At 40.5% G+C, this 26,497-nt stretch overlaps 1 protein-coding gene across 9 annotated transcripts in view; it reads left to right on the top strand.

The window, feature by feature from the left end:
• The window catches only part of LOC135536872 (regulating synaptic membrane exocytosis protein 2-like), a 118,106-nt gene that overhangs the window by 50,969 nt on the left and 40,640 nt on the right, over window positions 1-26,497 (top strand). For all 9 annotated transcript variants that reach the window (XM_064963154.1, XM_064963103.1, XM_064963129.1 and 6 more), the window contains 8 exons: window positions 1,196-1,500; window positions 2,720-3,735; window positions 8,330-8,370; window positions 8,938-9,048; window positions 9,696-9,795; window positions 11,436-11,559; window positions 12,162-12,208; window positions 12,321-12,436. In XM_064963154.1, coding sequence (XP_064819226.1) covers window positions 1,196-1,500; window positions 2,720-3,735; window positions 8,330-8,370; window positions 8,938-9,048; window positions 9,696-9,795; window positions 11,436-11,559; window positions 12,162-12,208; window positions 12,321-12,436 — 1,860 coding nt within the window. The remainder of the gene's footprint in view (window positions 1-1,195; window positions 1,501-2,719; window positions 3,736-8,329; window positions 8,371-8,937; window positions 9,049-9,695; window positions 9,796-11,435; window positions 11,560-12,161; window positions 12,209-12,320; window positions 12,437-26,497) is intronic.

The following is a 26,497-nucleotide window of genomic DNA, read 5'->3' on the forward strand; positions in this document are numbered from 1 at the left end:
TTAACCTGCCTCCTCCCCTTCAACTACACTGATTTAAGTGGATTTAACAAGTGACATCAATAAGGGATTATAGCCTTCACCTGGATTCACCTGGTCAGTCTATGTCATGGAAAGAGTTTTGTCTACTCAGTGTATGTTGGGATATCAGGCCAGGCCCAGTTTTCCATGGAGAATGGACATGGGCACTCTGTCTCCCTCCATATCTGCAACCATGTGGCCTTTACTTCTTAATCAGCAGCAACCTATAGGAGAAGGGAGGAAGAGGCTAAAGAGAGTGGAGGCTGGGGGAGGGATGCGGGAGCGTGGGAAGGGTGCGGGGAGCGTGGGGAGGAAGGGGGAGCGTGGGGAGGGATGCGGGAGCGTGGGAAGGGAGGGGGAGCGTGGGGAGGGAGTGGGGAGCGTTGGGAGGGAGGCGGGACCGTGGGGGGAAGGAGAGTGTGGGGGGAGGGGGAGCGTGGGGAGGGAGGGGGAGCGTGGGGAGAGGAGGTTCTAGGGTATTTTAAGGAACCATGATCCCCTGTCTGACAGATGAGCCTTCACCAATACTCAATCAGAGTCAAGAGACTAAAATAAAACATGAGAAAGAACATAACGCTGTGACTAATACTTGCTTGTGTCTTACTAAGATCCTCTATCTGTCTGTGCCTGTTTGTAGTTCTGTCACCAGTCCTGCCCTTTCCTTGCCTGTAATAACAATGACCTGTTGTCTGTCGAAAATACTCCCAGCTAAAATACTCCCAGCTAAAATACTCCCAGCTAAAATACTCCAAGCTAAAATACTCCAAGCTAAAATACTCCAAGCTAAAATACTCCAAGCTAAGCTAACATTTCAGTGCCTCACGACTGAATCTGTTTTGCACATGGACTACAGATGACAGTTCCTTAAAAAGTGGACTGCAATGGATATATGACAACATCTGCAGCCCCACGAGTCTTCTGATGATAAACTCATAGAAATAGAATTAGATGACTATAGTATTGAGGTATTGCATAATATTATACATTCTCTGTCTAAGAGACGTTAGGGTCAATTCCATTTCAATTCAGTGAATTCAGGGTTTGCTTTTCAATTAAGAAAATAGGAATCGGAAATGGAATTGACCATGCTCTCTTTCTCTCTATAGAGACAGGCTACTACTGCATACTGTACATGTATATAATACTAGCCTCCTCCTCTCCTCCTTCACCCCTGTAGGTAATGTGGGTATGCAACCTGTGCCGTAAGCAACAGGAGATCCTCACCAAATCGGGAGAATGGTTTTCGGGGCCGGGGGCGAGGCAGATGAGCCTGGATGGCGGCCTGAACGCCCCGCCCACGGGGGGTGACACCCAACGGGGGGACAGGAAGCCACTCCGCTCCAGGTCCCAGGCCCCGCCCTCTTCCAGCGGTAACGCAGGGGCGGCGCCTGACGGAACGCATCATCCGCCAACGGTACCGGCCAAGGGAGCGTTGGACACCATGCCGGCGTCACGCGCTCGGAGCGAACCACCACGAGACAAGTAGGACATCGTGGACACAAGCGCTTTAATCCCTTAAACACTTTCACCTGTCCTCTCACAACCTCTGCTTTCACCTCTCTGTCTGTAGAGGCTGAAACCACAGTCTACGCCACTGTATTGGTTATCTAGGGGCCTGTTTTGATTGCTGATAGTACTTAGTATCGTTGTAAATGCCACTTTATACGAGACTTTCTCTCATCCACTCTACTATTATCACCTCCCCTTAATCCTTTTGATTCTAGACACTTAAAGGAACAATCCACTCGAAAAGTATCTTTGGGTTGTTGTTTTTTTTTACTTCATAAGATGCGTTTTGCATCATCACGATGATGTGGCAAGTTAGAATGAGCTTTTTGAAAGTCCTCTATCTTGAGAACTTGATTGCTGACATGCAAAACATTTTGGGACTGTATCAGAGTCTAGGTATTGAGTATCTTGACCTGGGCCTCTTTTAGATGATATGGTCGCTTTTATATTGGGTCTTTTTTTTAAATGATTGTCCAGTTGAGTCGTGTACAGGTTAGTCCTCTTTAATATGTTTGACTTTGTTGCGATTGGATGAATCAGGCTAATGCAGCATCTGTTTTGTCTAACAGGGTCTCGTTGACACCGTCAGTTTACACATGCAGCCTCATTTGTCTCGTTCAACATTGGACATACTTTGGGCATCTTTTTTTTCCACGTTTGACAGGAACTCAAATCCTCTGATGTTGGGAGTGACCCATTTTCGGTGTGTGTTGTGGTATATGGGTTGCAGCACTTGATTATTTAATCCCCACTGGATCAAACAAAAAATAGTGCTGTCCAAGCTTAGCCAAAGCAGAAGCTGGGTTGCATGTTTTATTCTTGAAAGGTCCATGATTAATATATTTTGTTTTGCGTCTAATGGGTGAGTCCGTTTCGGTCCGGCCTGAATGCATCACTCAAAATAATGTCCCTCTTCTACACTGTTGTTGGATGATCCATACCCAGGGTAACCGTCAGTAGGAACATTTTCACATGGAAATAGAATCTCATTTTAGTTCTGTACATATTCCTCCATTTGGAATTATTTCCCTGTCTTTATCATCATTGCTTTCATTCAACCAGTAATAACTGGTACTGACCATAATTTGTCCAGTATATCTGAGTGGGCTTTTTTGTTATGTTACTACATGTTAACAAAACAACAAGTGTGTAATGTTATATCAATGTCCATTATGGTCACCCTTCTCTTCAGGAAAAGACCTGTGTCCCTCCATGAACAGAACGGTAAGCCTGGTGGTCCTGGTCGTGGTAGAGGAGGCCGGGGACCCCCAGGGAAGCTTCAGACCGTGGCCTCCCAGGAGGAGTTCTGTGGTCCCGGGGACATAGACTGGCGGGACGGCCGGCACCTGGAGAAGGTCCGCTCCCATGACCACCCCGACGGCGGCGACCAAGGAAATCGCCCCGACCTCCGGAGACGCCCCCCGGAGGAGGATGAGCTTGAGCGCAAGCGGCGCCAGGAGGAGGAGTTCCAGACGCGTTACCGCAGCGACCCCAACCTGGCGCGCTACCCGGTCAAGCCGCAGAAGGAGGAGCAGGAGATGCGCATGCACGCCAAGGTGTCGAAGGTGCGCCACGAGCGGCGCCACAGCAACAACGCCATCAATGAGGTGGGGCTGGAGGGCGGGGGAGGGGGGGGAGGGAACATGGGGGATGTGCCTGAGAATCGTCTCCGGAGGGGCGGCGGTGGGAGTGGTGGAGAACCAGACCGCAAGGCATCCTTGGAGAACCACCGCGCCTACTCCATGGACAGGACCGTGGGGGGTGGTGGGGGTGGCGGAATTGGGCAGGGATCCCAGGGAGGTCCCCCCCTCCTCAAACAGAACCAGAACCACGGACCCCTTCAACCATCCGGTGGTGGCCCACGAACGGGCCCCCATCCTGGTGCTCCTCACCCCCACCAAGGACCCCCACCTCCAGCAGGCTGGGATCCCCCTAAGGGACCCCACCCCAGCCAACTGGACCCCAATTCCCAGGCAGCCATGATGCACAAGGCTAGGAGGGAGAAGTCCGGGGACAGCCTGCTGCGGAAGGACTCCCAGAGCTCGGACCAGTCGGAGTCGCTGCGGCCGCCCCCACCCAGGCCCTACAAGAGCAAACGGGGCGTCAACAAGAGGCAGATGTCTATAAGCAGCTCAGAGGAGGAGGGCGCCTCCACGCCAGAGTACACCAGCTGTGAGGACGTGGACATGGAGAGCGTCAGTGAAAAAGGTCAGAAGTAATCTCTCGCTCTCTCTCTCTGATAGCTCTTCTCATGTCAATATGATTGGTCATGCATTCAGATATTTTAACATTGGAAGAATGAGCAAATCTGTGGTGAGTTGGTGTTTTGGCTACCTGTATGGAGAGTGTCAGCGAGAAAGGTCTGATTCTTCAGTTTTCTATCAGATCGAATCATCTATATTAGCTGGTTTTGTGTCAGTATTGTCAGAGATTGTCAGAGATTTCGACATTGGTGGAATGATCAAACTTTCGTTAGAATTTATGGTTTTATGGTCACCTGGGTGTCGCTACTAATGTAATATTCTCTAAACCTTTTTGTTATTATCAAAATCGCTTTGCTCTAGGTTTCCATTAAAATAAAGAATTTAAATGTAAATGTCAAAGTTTACTGGGACTGTATCTCCCTGCCTATAATGTGCTATGGCCTTGACTCGGAACAACACTGTCATTCATCCACACCGCTGAAGCCAAACCCTATTGCTTCCCGTCCTGGAACAGGACAGCTCTCTTTTATTTAGGAAACGTCCTGTGATTTAGGCCAGCAGATTTGGCAGAATTAGGTCAGTGGCTAGTGCGGCTAACGCTACGTAAAGCTTCCCAGCCAAAACACCGGCTGCATCCTGCTGTTAACGGATAGGATATAATCGAGTTTGGGTGTCACCATTGTGGCCGGCCGCATGTTCAGTTTTGGCTTCTCGTTTGCTCACGCCGGCCCGCAACAGCTTTGCAATTCACTCTTCTTGACTAAATAAGGCTATGCTATTTTAGCAGTTAGCTTGTCGACGGAGGATGCCATGACGACGGTTGTCGTTTTGTTTATCTGTGCACTCATCACACACACCAATAACCACCACCACTGGTTGCTCCGGGCCAATCCCAATGCCAAATTACATGATCAGATTAGGTTAACACATGGGAATAGGGTGTTTAACGGGGGGCGACAGGCAGGAGAAATAGTTAGAAAGTTAGCTGTCGTAGCTAGCAAGTGTTTAGCAGTGTTTACTTCAGGAGTAGGCCAGTCCCAAATCCAGCATGGGATTTACATTTGATATTGTCCGCGGTAAACAAATTCAGAGGCGGGACCAGGCTAAAGGCTAAATGTAGCTATGTGAAGTGTAACTCAGCCGTGTAAAAGCCTGGGATCACGAGGACAACGCATGTCAAGTAAATACGGTTTCGTTCTGTTCTTTTTGGGATAAAGTATTGATGGTGTAGATGGATATGTGGTTGGTTAATCGAGACAGTTCGGTCAACTTCCGGGTTGTTGCGTTTTTTTTTCATTTACAATGAAACACTTGAACGGCTCCAAATTTTAAGCGAGGGTACAGATACACCCCAAACCTACTTTACATGCTATTTAGTAGACCTGCGAGACAGCTTTACTGTTGCAATCAAACCAGTCAAATGAGATAGTAAAACGTTTATGCCATGTCGTCTAATATCTTGTTGGGAGGTTAGCAGTTTGAATACCCTCCTGATGCAGTCTATATTTTGCAAGATTAACTAGGACCTTTATAAAATGCCCAAGGAGGACACCTTTATGGAATTAACAATCTATTTAAAGATGCATTTGGGATTGATTTAGGAGCTAAGAGTGTATTTTGGGATTGAATAATGAGATAAGAGTTTACTGTTTACAGTTAAAGGAGGGAGTGGAGATTCAGCCAATCTGATTGGTTGGCTTCCTCATAGATGTCAAGTTGTGGAAGATAATATAGTAAGGAGGAAATGACAGGAGAAATCAGACTTAAGGTTCATTTTAGTGTTGATGCGAATTCTTCAGTGTGTTTTTAGACAGTGTGTGTTTGTGTGTGTAGGCCTATCCATCTGCGATGCTCTCCTGATGACCTCCTTCAGGTTAAATCACAGAATTAAATAGAACACTATAATATACAGTATCATGTATATAATAACACAGTGATACATTGTTATGGATCAAATACATTATAAATACATTATTCACAGAAGGGTTGTCAATTCCTGTCAGATTAGTGTAAAACCTGCAGCATTGATGTCTGACCTTACTCCAGGGTCAGGGTCAAGTCAAATCTGAACCTGGATCAGCCTCTAACATTGACCAGATTTATCCCTTTTAATAGAAATAGATTCAGGATGAGAGGGGATCGTCTCCAGATTCTCTATGTTTTTGTAACTGTGGCCATGTGACCTGAGTTTTTACAGGTACATACAGGAGACGTTGACTTTGAATAGCTAAACATTCCTCATCGGTAATTATTATTAGCCTGTTAGTTTCGCACCCAGAAAAGAAGTGCTCCAGATCGTGTGATCTGATGTCCAATATTCATCTGCTAAAAACAGAAAAGGGAACCGTCAGCACTCTGAAACGAGGAGTCAGCAGGAACGTTTTGAAGTAGTTCCCCCATTGCACTTTCAAATTTCAGATTGCGCTTCACATTTTTTAGATCTCACTTTCGAATCAGCAAACAGTTGAGTTGCACCCCTCAACTTTTACCCCTACTTCCTCCCTCCTCTCCTGACCACTTACTTTCCCTTAGCTCTTTATACACACGTCTCTGATCAGTGTCCAAGCTGGCTGTGGACCTGTAGGTTCAGGGACTTGTTTCTAAAGTCACACACCAAAGTCCCCATCTAATTTCATCCTGCTATTCTGTTGACGTCATTCATTGAAGACATAAAAGGGTAGATGAGGCCTTCAAGGATGTATGAGGCTTTGGAGGACGTGTGGGACTGGTTCGATGGGTAGAGCTGGTCTGGACTGAAGTGTGGCCATTCTCCAGTCTCTCTGTCTCGCCACCATCTGTCAGTAGGGCTGGTAATGAGATTTGGGCGACAGACAGACAAGGTCCCAGTTTGTCCCCTTGTCTCCTGGTGTGTTAGACTGAGTTGACTTAGTCTGATGGAGACTGGAACTGACTTTCTCGTTTTAGCTTTTACCTCTCTCTCTCTCTCTCTCTCGCTCTCTCTCTCTCTCTCTCCGTCTCTAACTCTCTCCATCTCTAACTCGCTCCGTCTCTAACTCTCTCTATCTTTCTGTTTATCTTCTCTCTCTCTCTCTCTCTCTCTCTCTCTCTCTCAATTCAATTTCAATTAACAGGCTTTATTGGCATGGGAAACACATGTTTACATTGCCAAAGCAAGTGAAATAGATAATAAACAAAAGTTAAATAAACAATAAAATAATGTACAGTAAACATTTAACTTACAGAAGTTCCAAAAGAATAAAGACATTTCAAATGTCATATTATGTCTATATGCAGTGCTGTAATGATGTGCAAATAGTTAAAGTACAAAAGGAAAAATAAATAAACACAAATATACGTGTAACGAGATTCGTCTTCCTCTGACGAGGAGTATGAAGGATCGGACCAATATGCAGCATGGTACGTGTCCATGTTGAGATTTATTAACACTGAACACAAAAAACAAAATAACAAGGAGAACGAACGAAAACTAAACAGTTCTGTCTGGTGAAGACACAGAGACAGAAAACAATCACCCACAACTAAAATGGGGAAAACAGGCTGCCTAAGTATGATTCTCAATCAGAGACAACGAACGACACCTGCCTCTAATTGAGAACCATACCAGGCCAAACACAAAACACAACATAATAAATAAGAACTTAATACTACCCCAATTCACGCCCTGACCAAACTAACACAAAGACATAATAAAGGAACTAAGGTCAGAACGTGACAATAGGTTTGCTTGTTCTTCACTGGTTGCCCTTTTCTTATGGCAACAGGTCACAAATCTTGCTGCTGTGATTGCACACTGGTATTTCACCCAATAGATATGGGAGTTTATCAAAGTTGGATTTGTTTTCAAATTCTTTGTTGGTCTGTGAAATCTGAGTGAAATATAGTATGTGTCTCTAATATGGTCATACATTTGGCAGGAGGTTAGGAAGTGCAGCTTTCACCTAATTTTGTGGGCAGTGTGCACATAGCCTGTCTTCTCTTGAGAGGCAGATCTGCCTTCGGTGGCATTTCTCAATAGCAAGGCTATGCTTACTGAGTCTGTACATAGATTTCCTTAATTTTGGGTCTGTCACAGTGGGCAGGTATTCTGCTACTGTTTAGTGTACTCTCTGTTTGGCATTCTAGTTTGATCTTTTTTTTGTTCATTCTTTCCAATGTGTTATAATTATCTTTTTGTTTTCTCATGATTTGATTGGGTTTGATTGTGTTTCTGTCCTGGGGCTCTGTGGGGTCTGTTTGTGTTTGTGAACAGAACCCCAGGGCTCTTCTCCATGTTCATTTCTCTGTAGGTGATGGCTTTGTTAAGGAAGGTTTGGGAATCGCTTCCTTTTCGATGGTTGTAGAATTAGTGGGTATCGGCCTAATTCTGCTCTGCATGCATTATTTGGTGTTTTAGGTTGTACAAGGATATTATTTTTTTCCAGAATTCTGCATGCAGAGTCCGTCTAAATCTCTCTATCTCTAAATCTCTTTATCACTTTCTATGTATCTTATCTATCTGCCTCTCTCGATCTCTCTACTCTCTAACTCTCTCTCTCTCTATCTCTCTCTACCTCTCGCTATCGCTCTCTCTCGCTCTCTCGCTCTCATGCTCTATTGCTCTCTCGCTCTCTCTCCAGGTGATTGGGACTGCCATCCTCTGGATCCTGCTGTGTGGCATGTAAGTTTCAGGAGAAAGTGACAGATTTAGGTTTTGCTTAAGCTGACTCAACTCAGACTCACCACCCTAGGACTCGCACGCACAGACACACACACAAATGCACGCATAGACACACACACACAGACACACACACACACACACACACATGCATGCACACACACACATTCTGCCCTATTAGTTTCATTCCCCGCAGTGTCTGTGTAAGTGTGTGGGCGTACTCTACCCACCATTCATGACTAAATATAGATTCTTACAACATTAGAAACAGTCCAGACTAGACATAATTGCTTAGAGTGTAAATTGATATAGTATGTGTTTATTGTGGATGGGCAAGTCCCTCCTAGTTGGCCTGGGTGGGAGAGTTGTCCTCACAAGGGATGCAGAGACTCTCTGTCTTTCTCTTTCTCTCCCTAACTTGTTTTTACCTTTCCTACCCTCACCCCTCTCCCTCTCTGTCGCTACCTATATCCCCTCTCTACCACTCTCCCCTCTCCGTCTCTCCCTCTTTGCCTCTCTCTCTGTCTGATGGAATTAAATCTCCCCCTCTCCCCGACTCCCCCTCTACAGCATCCAGTGACATGGCAGCCGTCCAAGGAGGGCGACCACTTAATCGGACGCATCACTCTGAGCAAAAGGTCGGCCATGCCCCGCGAGGCAGGCTCCTTACTAGGGTTAAAGGTAAGAGGGAATCACTAGCAGCATCCCTTTCAATCACTACAGTGTTACCACATTAACCGCTGTATATTGTGTACTGAGACCGTTGGGTGCAGGACATCAGAGCACCCAGGCTCAGATGTGTGACGGTGTATTGTCAAAGGTTGTGTATGATAAAGGAAGTCTGGGAAAACTACCACACTAACCACTGTGTATCCCCGTGTACCGAGGCCACTTGGGTCTCTAACGTCTGACCTCCACATTAGGTAGCCTCGCGGCTAAGAGCGTTGGGCCAGTAACCGAAAGGTTGCTGGTTTGAATCTCCGTGCCAACTAGGTGTGGGAAAAAATCTGTTGATGTGCCCTGGCGCAAGGCACTTAACCCTAATTGCTCCTGTAAGTTGATCTGTGTCTGCTAAATGACTGAAATGTAAGTGATGCTCGTGTACTATCCACAGGAGTATATAATGAAGGAAACTATGGGGACATGCTGTAGATTTGTACTGGGCTGGGACAGTATTCAGATACCTTCATACTGACCTTGTACCTTCTCAGGATATTCGGTGATACTGGCACTGAACACAAGGGGCAGTGTTTTAATTACACTGTTATCTCTATGTACTGAGCTCTTGGTCTTGTGTCTGAACTGCCCATGTTCTGTTCCCCTTCTAGGTTGTGGGTGGGAAGATGACAGAGACAGGGAGACTGGGGGCCTTCATCACCAAAGTCAAGAAAGGAAGTCTGGCGGACATTGTTGGCCACCTGCGAGCTGGTAAGCAATGTAGAAACAACATTCAGACGTTCAGGGTTATCTGGTGGAGAAGTGTCGTCAGTCTGGGGGCTCTGTGAGATTGTCTGTGTGTTCTTTTTGAGCTGAGAAAATCTACCATTTCTACCTGAACACTTTGTGTTGTGAACAGAGGTTGTTCAGTAAAGCGCCAGGCTAGGTTGAAAAAATAGAGGTTAGGACAACGTAATAATTCCATGCGCCAGAGTTAGAAAACAAACACATTCATTTGACCAGCGCTGTTGCTGATTCTACAGAATTGGCTTTGAAAACCAGTGGTCGGGACATCAAGTAATAAAGTAGATGTAGATCATTTGAAAAAATTTAAATAAATTGAATGACAGTTAACCTCTAGCGTCGAGCAATCCCGTATCCGGGAGCATAATCATAGCCTCAAGCTCATTAGCATAAAGCAACGTTAACTATTCATGAAAATCGCAAATGAAATGAAATAAATATATTGGCTCACAAGCTTAGCCTTATGTTAACAACACTGTCATCTCAGATTTTCAAAATATGCTTTTCAACCATAGCTACACAAGCATTTGTGTAAGAGTATTGATAGCTAGCACAGCATTAAGCCTAGCATTCAGCAGGCAACATTTTCACAAAAACAAGAAAAGCATTCAAATAAAATAATTTGCCTTTGAAGAACTTTGGATGTTTTCAATGAGGAGACTCTCAGTTAGATAGCAAATGTTCAGTTTTTCCAAAAATATTATTTGTGTAGGAGAAATCGCTCCGTTTTGTTCATCACGTTTGGCTAAAAATTCAGTCATTACAACGCCAAACTTTTTTCCAAATTAACTCCATAATATCGACAGAAACATGGCAAACGTTGTTTAGAATCAATCCTCAAGGCGTTTTTCACATATCTATTGGATGATAAATCATTCGTGGCAGTTGCCTTTCTCCTCTGAACCAAATGGAAAAGTGGACGCAGCTGGAGATTGCGCAATAATTTCGACGGAGGACACCAAGCGGACACCTAGTAAATGTAGTCTCTTATGGTCAATCTTCCAATGATATGCCTACAAATACGTCACAATGCTGCAGACACGTTGGGGAAACGACAGAAAGTGTAGGCTCATTCCTGGCGCATTCACAGCCATATAAGGAGACATTGGAACACAGTGCATTCAAAATCTGGGGCATTTCCTGTATGACCTTTCATCTTGGTTTCGCCTGTAGCATTAGTTCTGTGGCACTCACAGACAATATCTTTGCAGTTTTGGAAACGTCAGAGTGTTTTCTTTCCAAAGCTGTCAATTATATGCATAGGCAAGCATCTTTTCGTGACAAAATATCTTTTTAAAACGGGAATGTTTTTCTATCCAAAAATTTAAAAAACGCCCCCTATATCGAAGAAGTTAAACAATTCTGCTTTAGTTTGCTGAGTACACTACGATTGTGTTTATTTTCCACTTTGATGGTGAACTGGTAACTGGTAACATTCACTTCTAGTCATTTTCACTCCGGCGCTGGTCCAATGATTTTGTTTATTTTCTAACACTTCTGCAAGGAATTATAACATTGCCTTAACCTTTGTTATCTTTAACCTAGGCTCCATGCTTACCCATGAATCAGCTGTTTTAATGTTGGCCATCTTGTTTCCTGTTTTCCAGGTGATGAGGTACTGCAGTGGAACGGGAAGTCGTTGCCGGGAGCAACCAAGAAGGAAGTGTACAACATCATTCTGGAATCCAAGGCGGAGCCTCAAGTGGAAATAGTTGTCTCAAGGCCTATTGGGTAAGACTGACTTCCTGTGTGAAATGCTAAATTCCCATTTTGGAATCGTTGTGCGATACACTGCAACTATTGTGTGACTATTTTGCACTGCGTTTGCCATTTTGAACCATTATTACTATATTGCGACTGTTGTGGGCCCTTTTCTGACTATTTCTAATTTTGAAGTGAAATGTTGACGGCCATTGTCTTCTTTACCTAAAAGATCTATCCACCGCATCATTTCCAATAACTTCTTGAGAAAGGTGTATAGAGCGTATCAGTAAGTACATACGTATTGTGGACATAGTGACCACTATGTTGTACGGTAGTCCTTCCCTGTGGCCTCACCCCGATGTAACCCCTAACATCCTAGACCTTAGAGAAACCCTTATAAGGCAAGTTCCCTCTCTTCTCTCAACCCATACGTCTCTCCCCCACGTGGGTATGAACTACCGCTCTCTAACCGTGTCTGTGTTTTTCCTTTTTGATACAAACAAACATACGATTGAGGTATTGTATGTGCTGGCACTCTGTATCAAATGGGGGTTGGTGATGGCTGTTGGTCAGTGGCTATTGCAGAGGTCTGTGCAAACGTTTGATGTAATCTTCCTCCCATCTCACAGAGACATACCAAGAATTCCAGAAACATCACATCCTCCTTTAGAATCGAGTAAGTGCCAACAAAGCTTAGGTTTTCCTTGATGAACAAAACGGCATAGTTAATTGGTGTTAATATACAGTTAATATACCGTCTTTCATATCCTGGTTCTTTCCCCTGTCAGCGGGCTCCAGTTCCTTTGAGTCTCAGAAGATGGAGCGTCCCTCCATATCGGTCATGTCCCCCACCAGCCCTGCTACCCTCAGAGCCCTCCCTGTCATCCTGCCTGGAAAGCTCTCTGTGAGTACTGGATATATGCTGGGTCTACACTGGAATATACTGGACTATACTGGACTATTACTGGACTATTACTGGACTATTACTGGACTATACTGGACTATTACTGGACTATGCTAGACAACTACTGGACTATACTGGACTATTACTGGACTATACTGGACTATTACTAGACTATTACTGGACTATTACTGGACTATTACTGGACTATACTGGACTATACTGGACTATACTGGACATTAATGGACTATTACTACACTATTACTGGACTATTACTGGACTATACTGGACTATTACTGGACTATACTGGACTATTACTGGACTATACTGGACATTAATGGACTATTACTAGACTATTACTGGACTATTACTGGACTATACTGGACTATACTGTATTATACTGGACTATACTGGGCTATACTGGACATTAATGTACTATTACTAGACTATTACTGGACTATTACTGGACTATACTGGACTACACTGGACTATACTGGACATTAATGGACTATTACTACACTATTACTGGACTATACTGGACTATACTGGACATTAATGGACTATTACTAGACTATTACTGGACTATTACTGGACTATACTGGACTATACTGGACTATACTGGACATTAATGGACTATTACTAGACTATTACTGGACTATTACTGGACTATTACTGGACTATACTGGACATTAATGGACTATTACTAGACTATTACTGGACTATTACTGGACTATACTGGACTATACTGGACTATTACTGGACTATTACTGGACTATACTGGACTATACTGGACTATACTGGACATTAATGGACTATTACTAGACTATTACTGGACTATTACTGGACTATTACTGGACTATACTGGACTATACTGGACTATACTGGACATTAATGGACTATTACTAGACTATTACTGGACTATTACTGGACTATACTGGACTATACTGGACTATACTGGACATTAATGGACTATTAATGGACTATTACTGGACTATTACTGGACTATACTGGACTACACTGGACTATAATGGACTATACTGGACTACACTGGACTATACTGGACTATACTGGACATTAATGGACTATTACTAGACTATTACTGGACTATACTGGACTATACTGGACATTAATGGACTATTACTAGACTATTACTGGACTATTAATGGCCTATACTGGACATTAATGGACTATTACTAGACTATTACTGGACTATTACTGGACTATACTGGACAATACTGGACATTAATGGACTATTACTAGACTATTACTGGACTATACTGGACTATACTGGACTATACTGGACAATACTGGACATTAATGGACTATTACTAGACTATTACTGGACTATTACTGGACTATACTGGACTATACTGGACATTAATGGACTATTACTGGACTATTACTGGACTATACTGGACTATACTGGACTATACTGGACATTAATGGACTATTACTAGACTATTACTGGACTATTACTGGACTATACTGGACTATACTGGACTATACTGGACATTAATGGACTATTACTAGACTATTACTGGACTATTACTGGACTATACTGGACTATACTGGACTATTACTGGACTATACTGGACTATACTGGACTATTACTGGACTATACTGGACTATTACTGGACTACTACTGGACTATATACTGGACTATACTGGCCTACTACTGAACTATTACTGGACTATACTGGACTATTACTGGACTATATACTGGACTATATACTGGACTATTACAGGACTATACTGGACATTACTGGACATTACTGGACTATACTGGACTATATTGGACTATTACTGGACTATTACTGGACTATACTGGACATTAATGGACTATTACTAGACTATTACTGGACTATTACTGGACTATACTGGACTATACTGGACTATTACTGGACTATTACTGGACTATACTGGACTATACTGGACTATACTGGACATTAATGGACTATTACTAGACTATTACTGGACTATTACTGGACTATTACTGGACTATACTGGACTATACTGGACATTAATGGACTATTACTAGACTATTACTGGACTATACTGGACTATACTGGACTATACTGGACAATACTGGACATTAATGGACTATTACTAGACTATTACTGGACTATTACTGGACTATACTGGACTATACTGGACTATACTGGACATTAATGGACTATTACTGGACTATTACTGGACTATACTGGACTATACTGGACTATACTGGACATTAATGGACTATTACTAGACTATTACTGGACTATTACTGGACTATACTGGACTATACTGGACTATACTGGACATTAATGGACTATTACTAGACTATTACTGGATTATTACTGGACAATACTGGACTATACTGGACTATTACTGGACTATACTGGACTATACTGGACTATTACTGGACTATACTGGACTATTACTGGACTACTACTGGACTATATACTGGACTATACTGGCCTACTACTGAACTATTACTGGACTATACTGGACTATTACTGGACTATATACTGGACTATATACTGGACTATTACAGGACTATACTGGACATTACTGGACATTACTGGACTATATACTGGACTATACTGGCCTACTACTGAACTATTACTGGACTATACTGGACTATTACTGGACTATATACTGGACTATATACTGGACTATTACAGGACTATACTGGACTATTGCTGAACTATACTGGACTATACTGGACTATTACTGGACTATTACTGGACTATTACTGGACTATACTGTACTATTACTGGACTCTTACTGGACTATACTGGACTATTACTGGACTATTACTGGACTATTACTGGACTATACAAGACATCAATGGACTATTACTAGACTATACTGGACAATTACTGGACTATACTGGACATTAATGGACTATTACTAGACTATACTGGACTATTACTGGACTATTACTGGACTATTACTGGACCGTACTGGCCTACTACTGGACTATTACTGGACTATACTTGACTATTACTGGACTATACTGGACTATATACTGGACTATACTGGATTATTACTGGACTATACTGGACATTACTGGACATTACTGAACTATATTGGACTATATTGGACTATTACTGGGCTATTCCTGGACTATTACTGGACTATACTGGACTATTCCTGGACTATACTGGACTATACTGGGCTATTACTGGACTATTACTGGACTATACTGGACTATTACTGGACTATACTGGACTATTACTGGACTATACTAAACTATTACTGGACTATTACTGGACTATACTGGACTATTACTGGACATTAATGGACTATTACTAGACTATTACTGGACTATTACTGGACTATACTGGACTATACTGGACTATACTGGACATTAATGGACTATTACTAGACTATTACTGGACTATTACTGGGCTATACTGGACCTATACTGGACTATTACTGGACTATACTGGACTATACTGGACTATTACTGGACTATACTGGACTATTACTGGACTACTACTGGACTATATACTGGACTATACTGGCCTACTACTGAACTATTACTGGACTATACTGGACTATATACTGGACTATATACTGGACTATTACAGGACTATACTGGACATTACTGGACATTACTGGACTATACTGGACTATATTGGACTATTACTGGACTATTACTGGACTATACTGGACATTAATGGACTATTACTAGACTATTACTGGACTATTACTGGACTATACTGGACTATACTGGACTATTACTGGACTATTACTGGACTATACTGGACTATACTGGACTATACTGGACATTAATGGACTATTACTAGACTATTACTGGACTATTACTGGACTATTACTGGACTATACTGGACTATACTGGACATTAATGGACTATTACTAGACTATTACTGGACTATTACTGGACTATACTGGACTATACTGGACTATACTGGACATTAATGGACTATTAATGGACTATTACTGGACTATTACTGGACTATACTGGACTACACTGGACTATAATGGACTATACTGGACTACACTGGACTATACTGGACTATACTGGACATTAATGGACTATTACTAGACTATTACTGGACTATACTGGACTATACTGGACATTAATGGACTATTACTAGACTATTACTGGACTATTAATGGCCTATACTGGACATTAATGGACTATTACTAGACTATTACTGGACTATTACTGGACTATTACTGGACTATACTGGACAATACTGGACATTAATGGACTATTACTAGACTATTACTGGACTATACTGGACTATACTGGACTATACTGGACAATACTGGACATTAATGGACTATTACTAGACTATTACTGGACTATTACTGGACTATACTGGACTATACTGGACTATACTGGACATTAATGGACTATTACTGGACTATTACTGGACTATACTGGACTATACTGAACTATACTGGACATTAATGGACTATTACTAGACTATTACTGGACTATTACTGGACTATACTGGACTATACTGGACTATACTGGACATTAATGGACTATTACTAGACTATTACTGGATTATTACTGGACAATACTGGACTATACTGGACTATTACTGGACTATACTGGACTATACTGGACTATTACTGGACTATACTGGACTATTACTGGACTACTACTGGACTATATACTGGACTATACTGGCCTACTACTGAACTATTACTGGACTATACTGGACTATTACTGGACTATATACTGGACTATATACTGGACTATTACAGGACTATACTGGACATTACTGGACATTACTGGACTATACTGGACTATATTGGACTATTACTGGACTATTACTGGACTATTGCTGAACTATACTGGACTATACTGGACTATTACTGGACTATTACTGGACTATTACTGGACTATACTGTACTATTACTGGACTATTACTGGACTATACTGGACTATTACTGGACTATTACTGGACTATTACTGGACTATACTGGACATCAATGGACTATTACTAGACTATACTGGACAATTACTGGACTATACTGGACATTAATGGACTATTACTAGACTATACTGGACTATTACTGGACTATTACTGGACTATTACTGGACCGTACTGGCCCACTACTGGACTATTACTGGACTATACTTGACTATTACTGGACTATACTGGACTATATACTGGACTATACTGGATTATTACTGGACTATACTGGACATTACTGGACATTACTGAACTATATTGGACTATATTGGACTATTACTGGACTATTCCTGGACTATTACTGGACTATACTGGACTATTCCTGGACTATACTGGACTATACTGGGCTATTACTGGACTATTACTGGACTATACTGGACTATTACTGGACTATACTGGACTATTACTGGACTATACTAAACTATTACTGGACTATTACTGGACTATACTGGACTATTACTGGACATTAATGGACTATTACTAGACTATTACTGGACTATTACTGGACTATACTGTACTATTACTGGACTATTACTGGACTATACTGGACTATTACTGGACTATTACTGGACTATTACTGGACTATACTGGACATCAATGGACTATTGCTAGACTATACTGGACAATTACTGGACTATACTGGACATTAATGGACTATTACTAGACTATACTGGACTATTACTGGACTATTACTGGACTATTACTGGACCGTACTGGCCTACTACTGGACTATTACTGGACTATACTTGACTATTACTGGACTATACTGGACTATATACTGGACTATACTGGATTATTACTGGACTATACTGGACATTACTGGACATTACTGAACTATATTGGACTATATTGGACTATTACTGGACTATTCCTGGACTATTACTGGACTATACTGGACTATTCCTGGACTATACTGGACTATACTGGGCTATTACTGGACTATTACTGGACTATACTGGACTATTACTGGACTATACTGGACTATTACTGGACTATACTAAACTATTACTGGACTATTACTGGACTATACTGGACTATTACTGGACATTAATGGACTATTACTAGACTATTACTGGACTATTACTGGACTATACTGGACTATACTGGACTATACTGGACATTAATGGACTATTACTAGACTATTACTGGACTATTACTGGACTATACTGGACTATACTGGACTATTACTGGACTATACTGGACTATACTGGACTATTACTGGACTATACTGGACTATTACTGGACTACTACTGGACTATATACTGGACTATACTGGCCTACTACTGAACTATTACTGGACTATACTGGACTATATACTGGACTATATACTGGACTATTACAGGACTATACTGGACATTACTGGACATTACTGGACTATACTGGACTATATTGGACTATTACTGGACTATTACTGGACTATACTGGACATTAATGGACTATTACTAGACTATTACTGGACTATTACTGGACTATACTGGACTATACTGGACTATTACTGGACTATTACTGGACTATACTGGACTATACTGGACTATACTGGACATTAATGGACTATTACTAGACTATTACTGGACTATTACTGGACTATTACTGGACTATACTGGACTATACTGGACATTAATGGACTATTACTAGACTATTACTGGACTATTACTGGACTATACTGGACTATACTGGACTATACTGGACATTAATGGACTATTAATGGACTATTACTGGACTATTACTGGACTATACTGGACTACACTGGACTATAATGGACTATACTGGACTACACTGGACTATACTGGACTATACTGGACATTAATGGACTATTACTAGACTATTACTGGACTATACTGGACTATACTGGACATTAATGGACTATTACTAGACTATTACTGGACTATTAATGGCCTATACTGGACATTAATGGACTATTACTAGACTATTACTGGACTATTACTGGACTATTACTGGACTATACTGGACAATACTGGACATTAATGGACTATTACTAGACTATTACTGGACTATACTGGACTATACTGGACTATACTGGACAATACTGGACATTAATGGACTATTACTAGACTATTACTGGACTATTACTGGACTATACTGGACTATACTGGACTATACTGGACATTAATGGACTATTACTGGACTATTACTGGACTATACTGGACTGTACTGGACTATACTGGACATTAATGGACTATTACTAGACTATTACTGGACTATTACTGGACTATACTGGACTATACTGGACTATACTGGACATTAATGGACTATTACTAGACTATTACTGGATTATTACTGGACAATACTGGACTATACTGGACTATTACTGGACTATACTGGACTATACTGGACTATTACTGGACTATACTGGACTATTACTGGACTACTACTGGACTATATACTGGACTATACTGGCCTACTACTGAACTATTACTGGACTATACTGGACTATTACTGGACTATATACTGGACTATATACTGGACTATTACAGGACTATACTGGACATTACTGGACATTACTGGACTATACTAGACTATATTGGACTATTACTGGACTATTACTGGACTATTGCTGAACTATACTGGACTATACTGGACTATTACTGGACTATTACTGGACTATTACTGGACTATACTGTACTATTACTGGACTATTACTGGACTATACTGGACTATTACTGGACTATTACTGGACTATTACTGGACTATACTGGACATCAATGGACTATTACTAGACTATACTGGACAATTACTGGACTATACTGGACATTAATGGACTATTACTAGACTATACTGGACTATTACTGGACTATTACTGGACTATTACTGGACCGTACTGGCCTACTACTGGACTATTACTGGACTATACTTGACTATTACTGGACTATACTGGACTATATACTGGACTATACTGGATTATTACTGGACTATACTGGACATTACTGGACATTACTGAACTATATTGGACTATATTGGACTATTACTGGACTATTCCTGGACTATTACTGGACTATACTGGACTATTCCTGGACTATACTGGACTATACTGGGCTATTACTGGACTATTACTGGACTATACTGGACTATTACTGGACTATACTGGACTATTACTGGACTATACTAAACTATTACTGGACTATTACTGGACTATACTGGACTATTACTGGACATTAATGGACTATTACTAGACTATTACTGGACTATTACTGGACTATACTGGACTATACTGGACTATACTGGACATTAATGGACTATTACTAGACTATTACTGGACTATTACTGGACTATACTGGACTATACTGGACTATTACTGGACTATACTGGACTATACTGGACTATTACTGGACTATACTGGACTATTACTGGACTACTACTGGACTATATACTGGACTATACTGGCCTACTACTGAACTATTACTGGACTATACTGGACTATATACTGGACTATATACTGGACTATTACAGGACTATACTGGACATTACTGGACTATACTGGACTATATTGGACTATTACTGGACTATTACTGGACTATACTGGACATTAATGGACTATTACTAGACTATTACTGGACTATTACTGGACTATACTGGACATTACTGGACATTACTGGACTATACTGGACTATATTGGACTATTACTGGACTATTACTGGACTATACTGGACATTAATGGACTATTACTAGACTATTACTGGACTATTACTGGACTATACTGGACTATACTGGACTATTACTGGACTATTACTGGACTATACTGGACTATACTGGACTATACTGGACATTAATGGACTATTACTAGACTATTACTGGACTATTACTGGACTATTACTGGACTATACTGGACTATACTGGACATTAATGGACTATTACTAGACTATTACTGGACTATTACTGGACTATACTGGACTATACTGGACTATACTGGACATTAATGGACTATTAATGGACTATTACTGGACTATTACTGGACTATACTGGACTACACTGGACTATAATGGACTATACTGGACTACACTGGACTATACTGGACTATACTGGACATTAATGGACTATTACTAGACTATTACTGGACTATACTGGACTATACTGGACATTAATGGACTATTACTAGACTATTACTGGACTATTAATGGCCTATACTGGACATTAATGGACTATTACTAGACTATTACTGGACTATTACTGGACTATTACTGGACTATACTGGACAATACTGGACATTAATGGACTATTACTAGACTATTACTGGACTATACTGGACTATACTGGACTATACTGGACAATACTGGACATTAATGGACTATTACTAGACTATTACTGGACTATTACTGGACTATACTGGACTATACTGGACTATACTGGACATTAATGGACTATTACTGGACTATTACTGGACTATACTGGACTGTACTGGACTATACTGGACATTAATGGACTATTACTAGACTATTACTGGACTATTACTGGACTATACTGGACTATACTGGACTATACTGGACATTAATGGACTATTACTAGACTATTACTGGATTATTACTGGACAATACTGGACTATACTGGACTATTACTGGACTATACTGGACTATACTGGACTATTACTGGACTATACTGGACTATTACTGGACTACTACTGGACTATATACTGGACTATACTGGCCTACTACTGAACTATTACTGGACTATACTGGACTATTACTGGACTATATACTGGACTATATACTGGACTATTACAGGACTATACTGGACATTACTGGACATTACTGGACTATACTAGACTATATTGGACTATTACTGGACTATTACTGGACTATTGCTGAACTATACTGGACTATACTGGACTATTACTGGACTATTACTGGACTATTACTGGACTATACTGTACTATTACTGGACTATTACTGGACTATACTGGACTATTACTGGACTATTACTGGACTATTACTGGACTATACTGGACATCAATGGACTATTACTAGACTATACTGGACAATTACTGGACTATACTGGACATTAATGGACTATTACTAGACTATACTGGACTATTACTGGACTATTACTGGACTATTACTGGACCGTACTGGCCTACTACTGGACTATTACTGGACTATACTTGACTATTACTGGACTATACTGGACTATATACTGGACTATACTGGATTATTACTGGACTATACTGGACATTACTGGACATTACTGAACTATATTGGACTATATTGGACTATTACTGGACTATTCCTGGACTATTACTGGACTATACTGGACTATTCCTGGACTATACTGGACTATACTGGGCTATTACTGGACTATTACTGGACTATACTGGACTATTACTGGACTATACTGGACTATTACTGGACTATACTAAACTATTACTGGACTATTACTGGACTATACTGGACTATTACTGGACATTAATGGACTATTACTAGACTATTACTGGACTATTACTGGACTATACTGGACTATACTGGACTATACTGGACATTAATGGACTATTACTAGACTATTACTGGACTATTACTGGACTATACTGGACTATACTGGACTATTACTGGACTATACTGGACTATACTGGACTATTACTGGACTATACTGGACTATTACTGGACTACTACTGGACTATATACTGGACTATACTGGCCTACTACTGAACTATTACTGGACTATACTGGACTATATACTGGACTATATACTGGACTATTACAGGACTATACTGGACATTACTGGACTATACTGGACTATATTGGACTATTACTGGACTATTACTGGACTATACTGGACATTAATGGACTATTACTAGACTATTACTGGACTATTACTGGACTATACTGGACTATACTGGACTATTACTGGACTATTACTGGACTATACTGGACTATACTGGACTATACTGGACATTAATGGACTATTACTAGACTATTACTGGACTATTACTGGACTATTACTGGACTATACTGGACTATACTGGACATTAATGGACTATTACTAGACTATTACTGGACTATTACTGGACTATACTGGACTATACTGGACTATACTGGACATTAATGGACTATTAATGGACTATTACTGGACTATTACTGGACTATACTGGACTACACTGGACTATAATGGACTATACTGGACTACACTGGACTATACTGGACTATACTGGACATTAATGGACTATTACTAGACTATTACTGGACTATTAATGGCCTATACTGGACATTAATGGACTATTACTAGACTATTACTGGACTATTACTGGACTATTACTGGACTATACTGGACAATACTGGACATTAATGGACTATTACTAGACTATTACTGGACTATTACTGGACTATTACTGGACTATTACTGGACTATACTGGACTATACTGGACATTAATGGACTATTACTAGACTATTACTGGACTATTAATGGCCTATACTGGACATTAATGGACTATTACTAGACTATTACTGGACTATTACTGGACTATTACTGGACTATACTGGACAATACTGGACATTAATGGACTATTACTAGACTATTACTGGACTATTACTGGACTATTACTGGACTATACTGGACAATACTGGACATTAATGGACTATTACTAGACTATTACTGGACTATACTGGACTATACTGGACTATACTGGACAATACTGGACATTAATGGACTATTACTAGACTATTACTGGACTATTACTGGACTATACTGGACTATACTGGACTATACTGGACATTAATGGACTATTACTAGACTATTACTGGATTATTACTGGACAATACTGGACTATACTGGACTATTACTGGACTATACTGGACTATACTGGACTATTACTGGACTATACTGGACTATTACTGGACTACTACTGGACTATATACTGGACTATACTGGCCTACTACTGAACTATTACTGGACTATACTGGACTATTACTGGACTATATACTGGACTATATACTGGACTATTACAGGACTATACTGGACATTACTGGACATTACTGGACTATACTGGACTATATTGGACTATTACTGGACTATTACTGGACTATTGCTGAACTATACTGGACTATACTGGACTATTACTGGACTATTACTGGACTATTACTGGACTATACTGTACTATTACTGGACTATTACTGGACTATACTGGACTATTACTGGACTATTACTGGACTATTACTGGACTATACTGGACATCAATGGACTATTACTAGACTATACTGGACAATTACTGGACTATACTGGACATTAATGGACTATTACTAGACTATACTGGACTATTACTGGACTATTACTGGACTATTACTGGACCGTACTGGCCTACTACTGGACTATTACTGGACTATACTTGACTATTACTGGACTATACTGGACTATATACTGGACTATACTGGATTATTACTGGACTATACTGGACATTACTGGACATTACTGAACTATATTGGACTATATTGGACTATTACTGGACTATTCCTGGACTATTACTGGACTATACTGGACTATTCCTGGACTATACTGGACTATACTGGGCTATTACTGGACTATTACTGGACTATACTGGACTATTACTGGACTATACTGGACTATTACTGGACTATACTAAACTATTACTGGACTATTACTGGACTATACTGGACTATTACTGGATGATACTGAACTATTACTGGACTATACTGGACTATACTGGACTATTACTGGACTATACTGGACTATTACTAGACTATTACTGGACTATTACTGGACTATTACTGGACTATACTGGACTATACTGGACTATACTGGACATTAATGGACTATTACTACACTATTACTGGACTATTACTGGACTATACTGGACTATTACTGGACTATACTGGACTATTACTGGACTATACTGGACATTAATGGACTATTACTAGACTATTACTGGACTATTACTGGACTATACTGGACTATACTGGATTATACTGGACTATACTGGGCTATACTGGACATTAATGTACTATTACTAGACTATTACTGGACTATTACTGGACTATACTGGACTACACTGGACTATACTGGACATTAATGGACTATTACTACACTATTACTGGACTATACTGGACTATACTGGACATTAATGGACTATTACTAGACTATTACTGGACTATTACTGGACTATACTGGACTATACTGGACTATACTGGACATTAATGGACTATTACTAGACTATTACTGGACTATTACTGGACTATTACTGGACTATACTGGACATTAATGGACTATTACTAGACTATTACTGGACTATTACTGGACTATACTGGACTATACTGGACTATTACTGGACTATTACTGGACTATACTGGACTATACTGGACTATACTGGACATTAATGGACTATTACTAGACTATTACTGGACTATTACTGGACTATTACTGGACTATACTGGACTATACTGGACTATACTGGACATTAATGGACTATTACTAGACTATTACTGGACTATTACTGGACTATACTGGACTATACTGGACTATACTGGACACTAATGGACTATTAATGGACTATTACTGGACTATTACTGGACTATACTGGACTACACTGGACTATAATGGACTATACTGGACTACACTGGACTATACTGGACTATACTGGACATTAATGGACTATTACTAGACTATTACTGGACTATACTGGACTATACTGGACATTAATGGACTATTACTAGACTATTACTGGACTATTAATGGCCTATACTGGACATTAATGGACTATTACTAGACTATTACTGGACTATTACTGGACTATACTGGACAATACTGGACATTAATGGACTATTACTAGACTATTACTGGACTATACTGGACTATACTGGACTATACTGGACAATACTGGACATTACTGGACTATTACTAGACTATTACTGGACTATTACTGGACTATACTGGACTATACTGGACTATACTGGACTATACTGGACATTAATGGACTATTACTGGACTATTACTGGACTATACTGGACTATACTGGACTATACTGGACATTAATGGACTATTACTAGACTATTACTGGACTATTACTGGACTATACTGGACTATACTGGACATTAATGGACTATTACTAGACTATTACTGGACTATTACTGGACTATACTGGACTATACTGGACTATTACTGGACTAT

This window comes from Oncorhynchus masou, chromosome 5 (assembly GCF_036934945.1).
Source record: "Oncorhynchus masou masou isolate Uvic2021 chromosome 5, UVic_Omas_1.1, whole genome shotgun sequence".
NCBI lineage: Eukaryota > Metazoa > Chordata > Actinopteri > Salmoniformes > Salmonidae > Oncorhynchus > Oncorhynchus masou.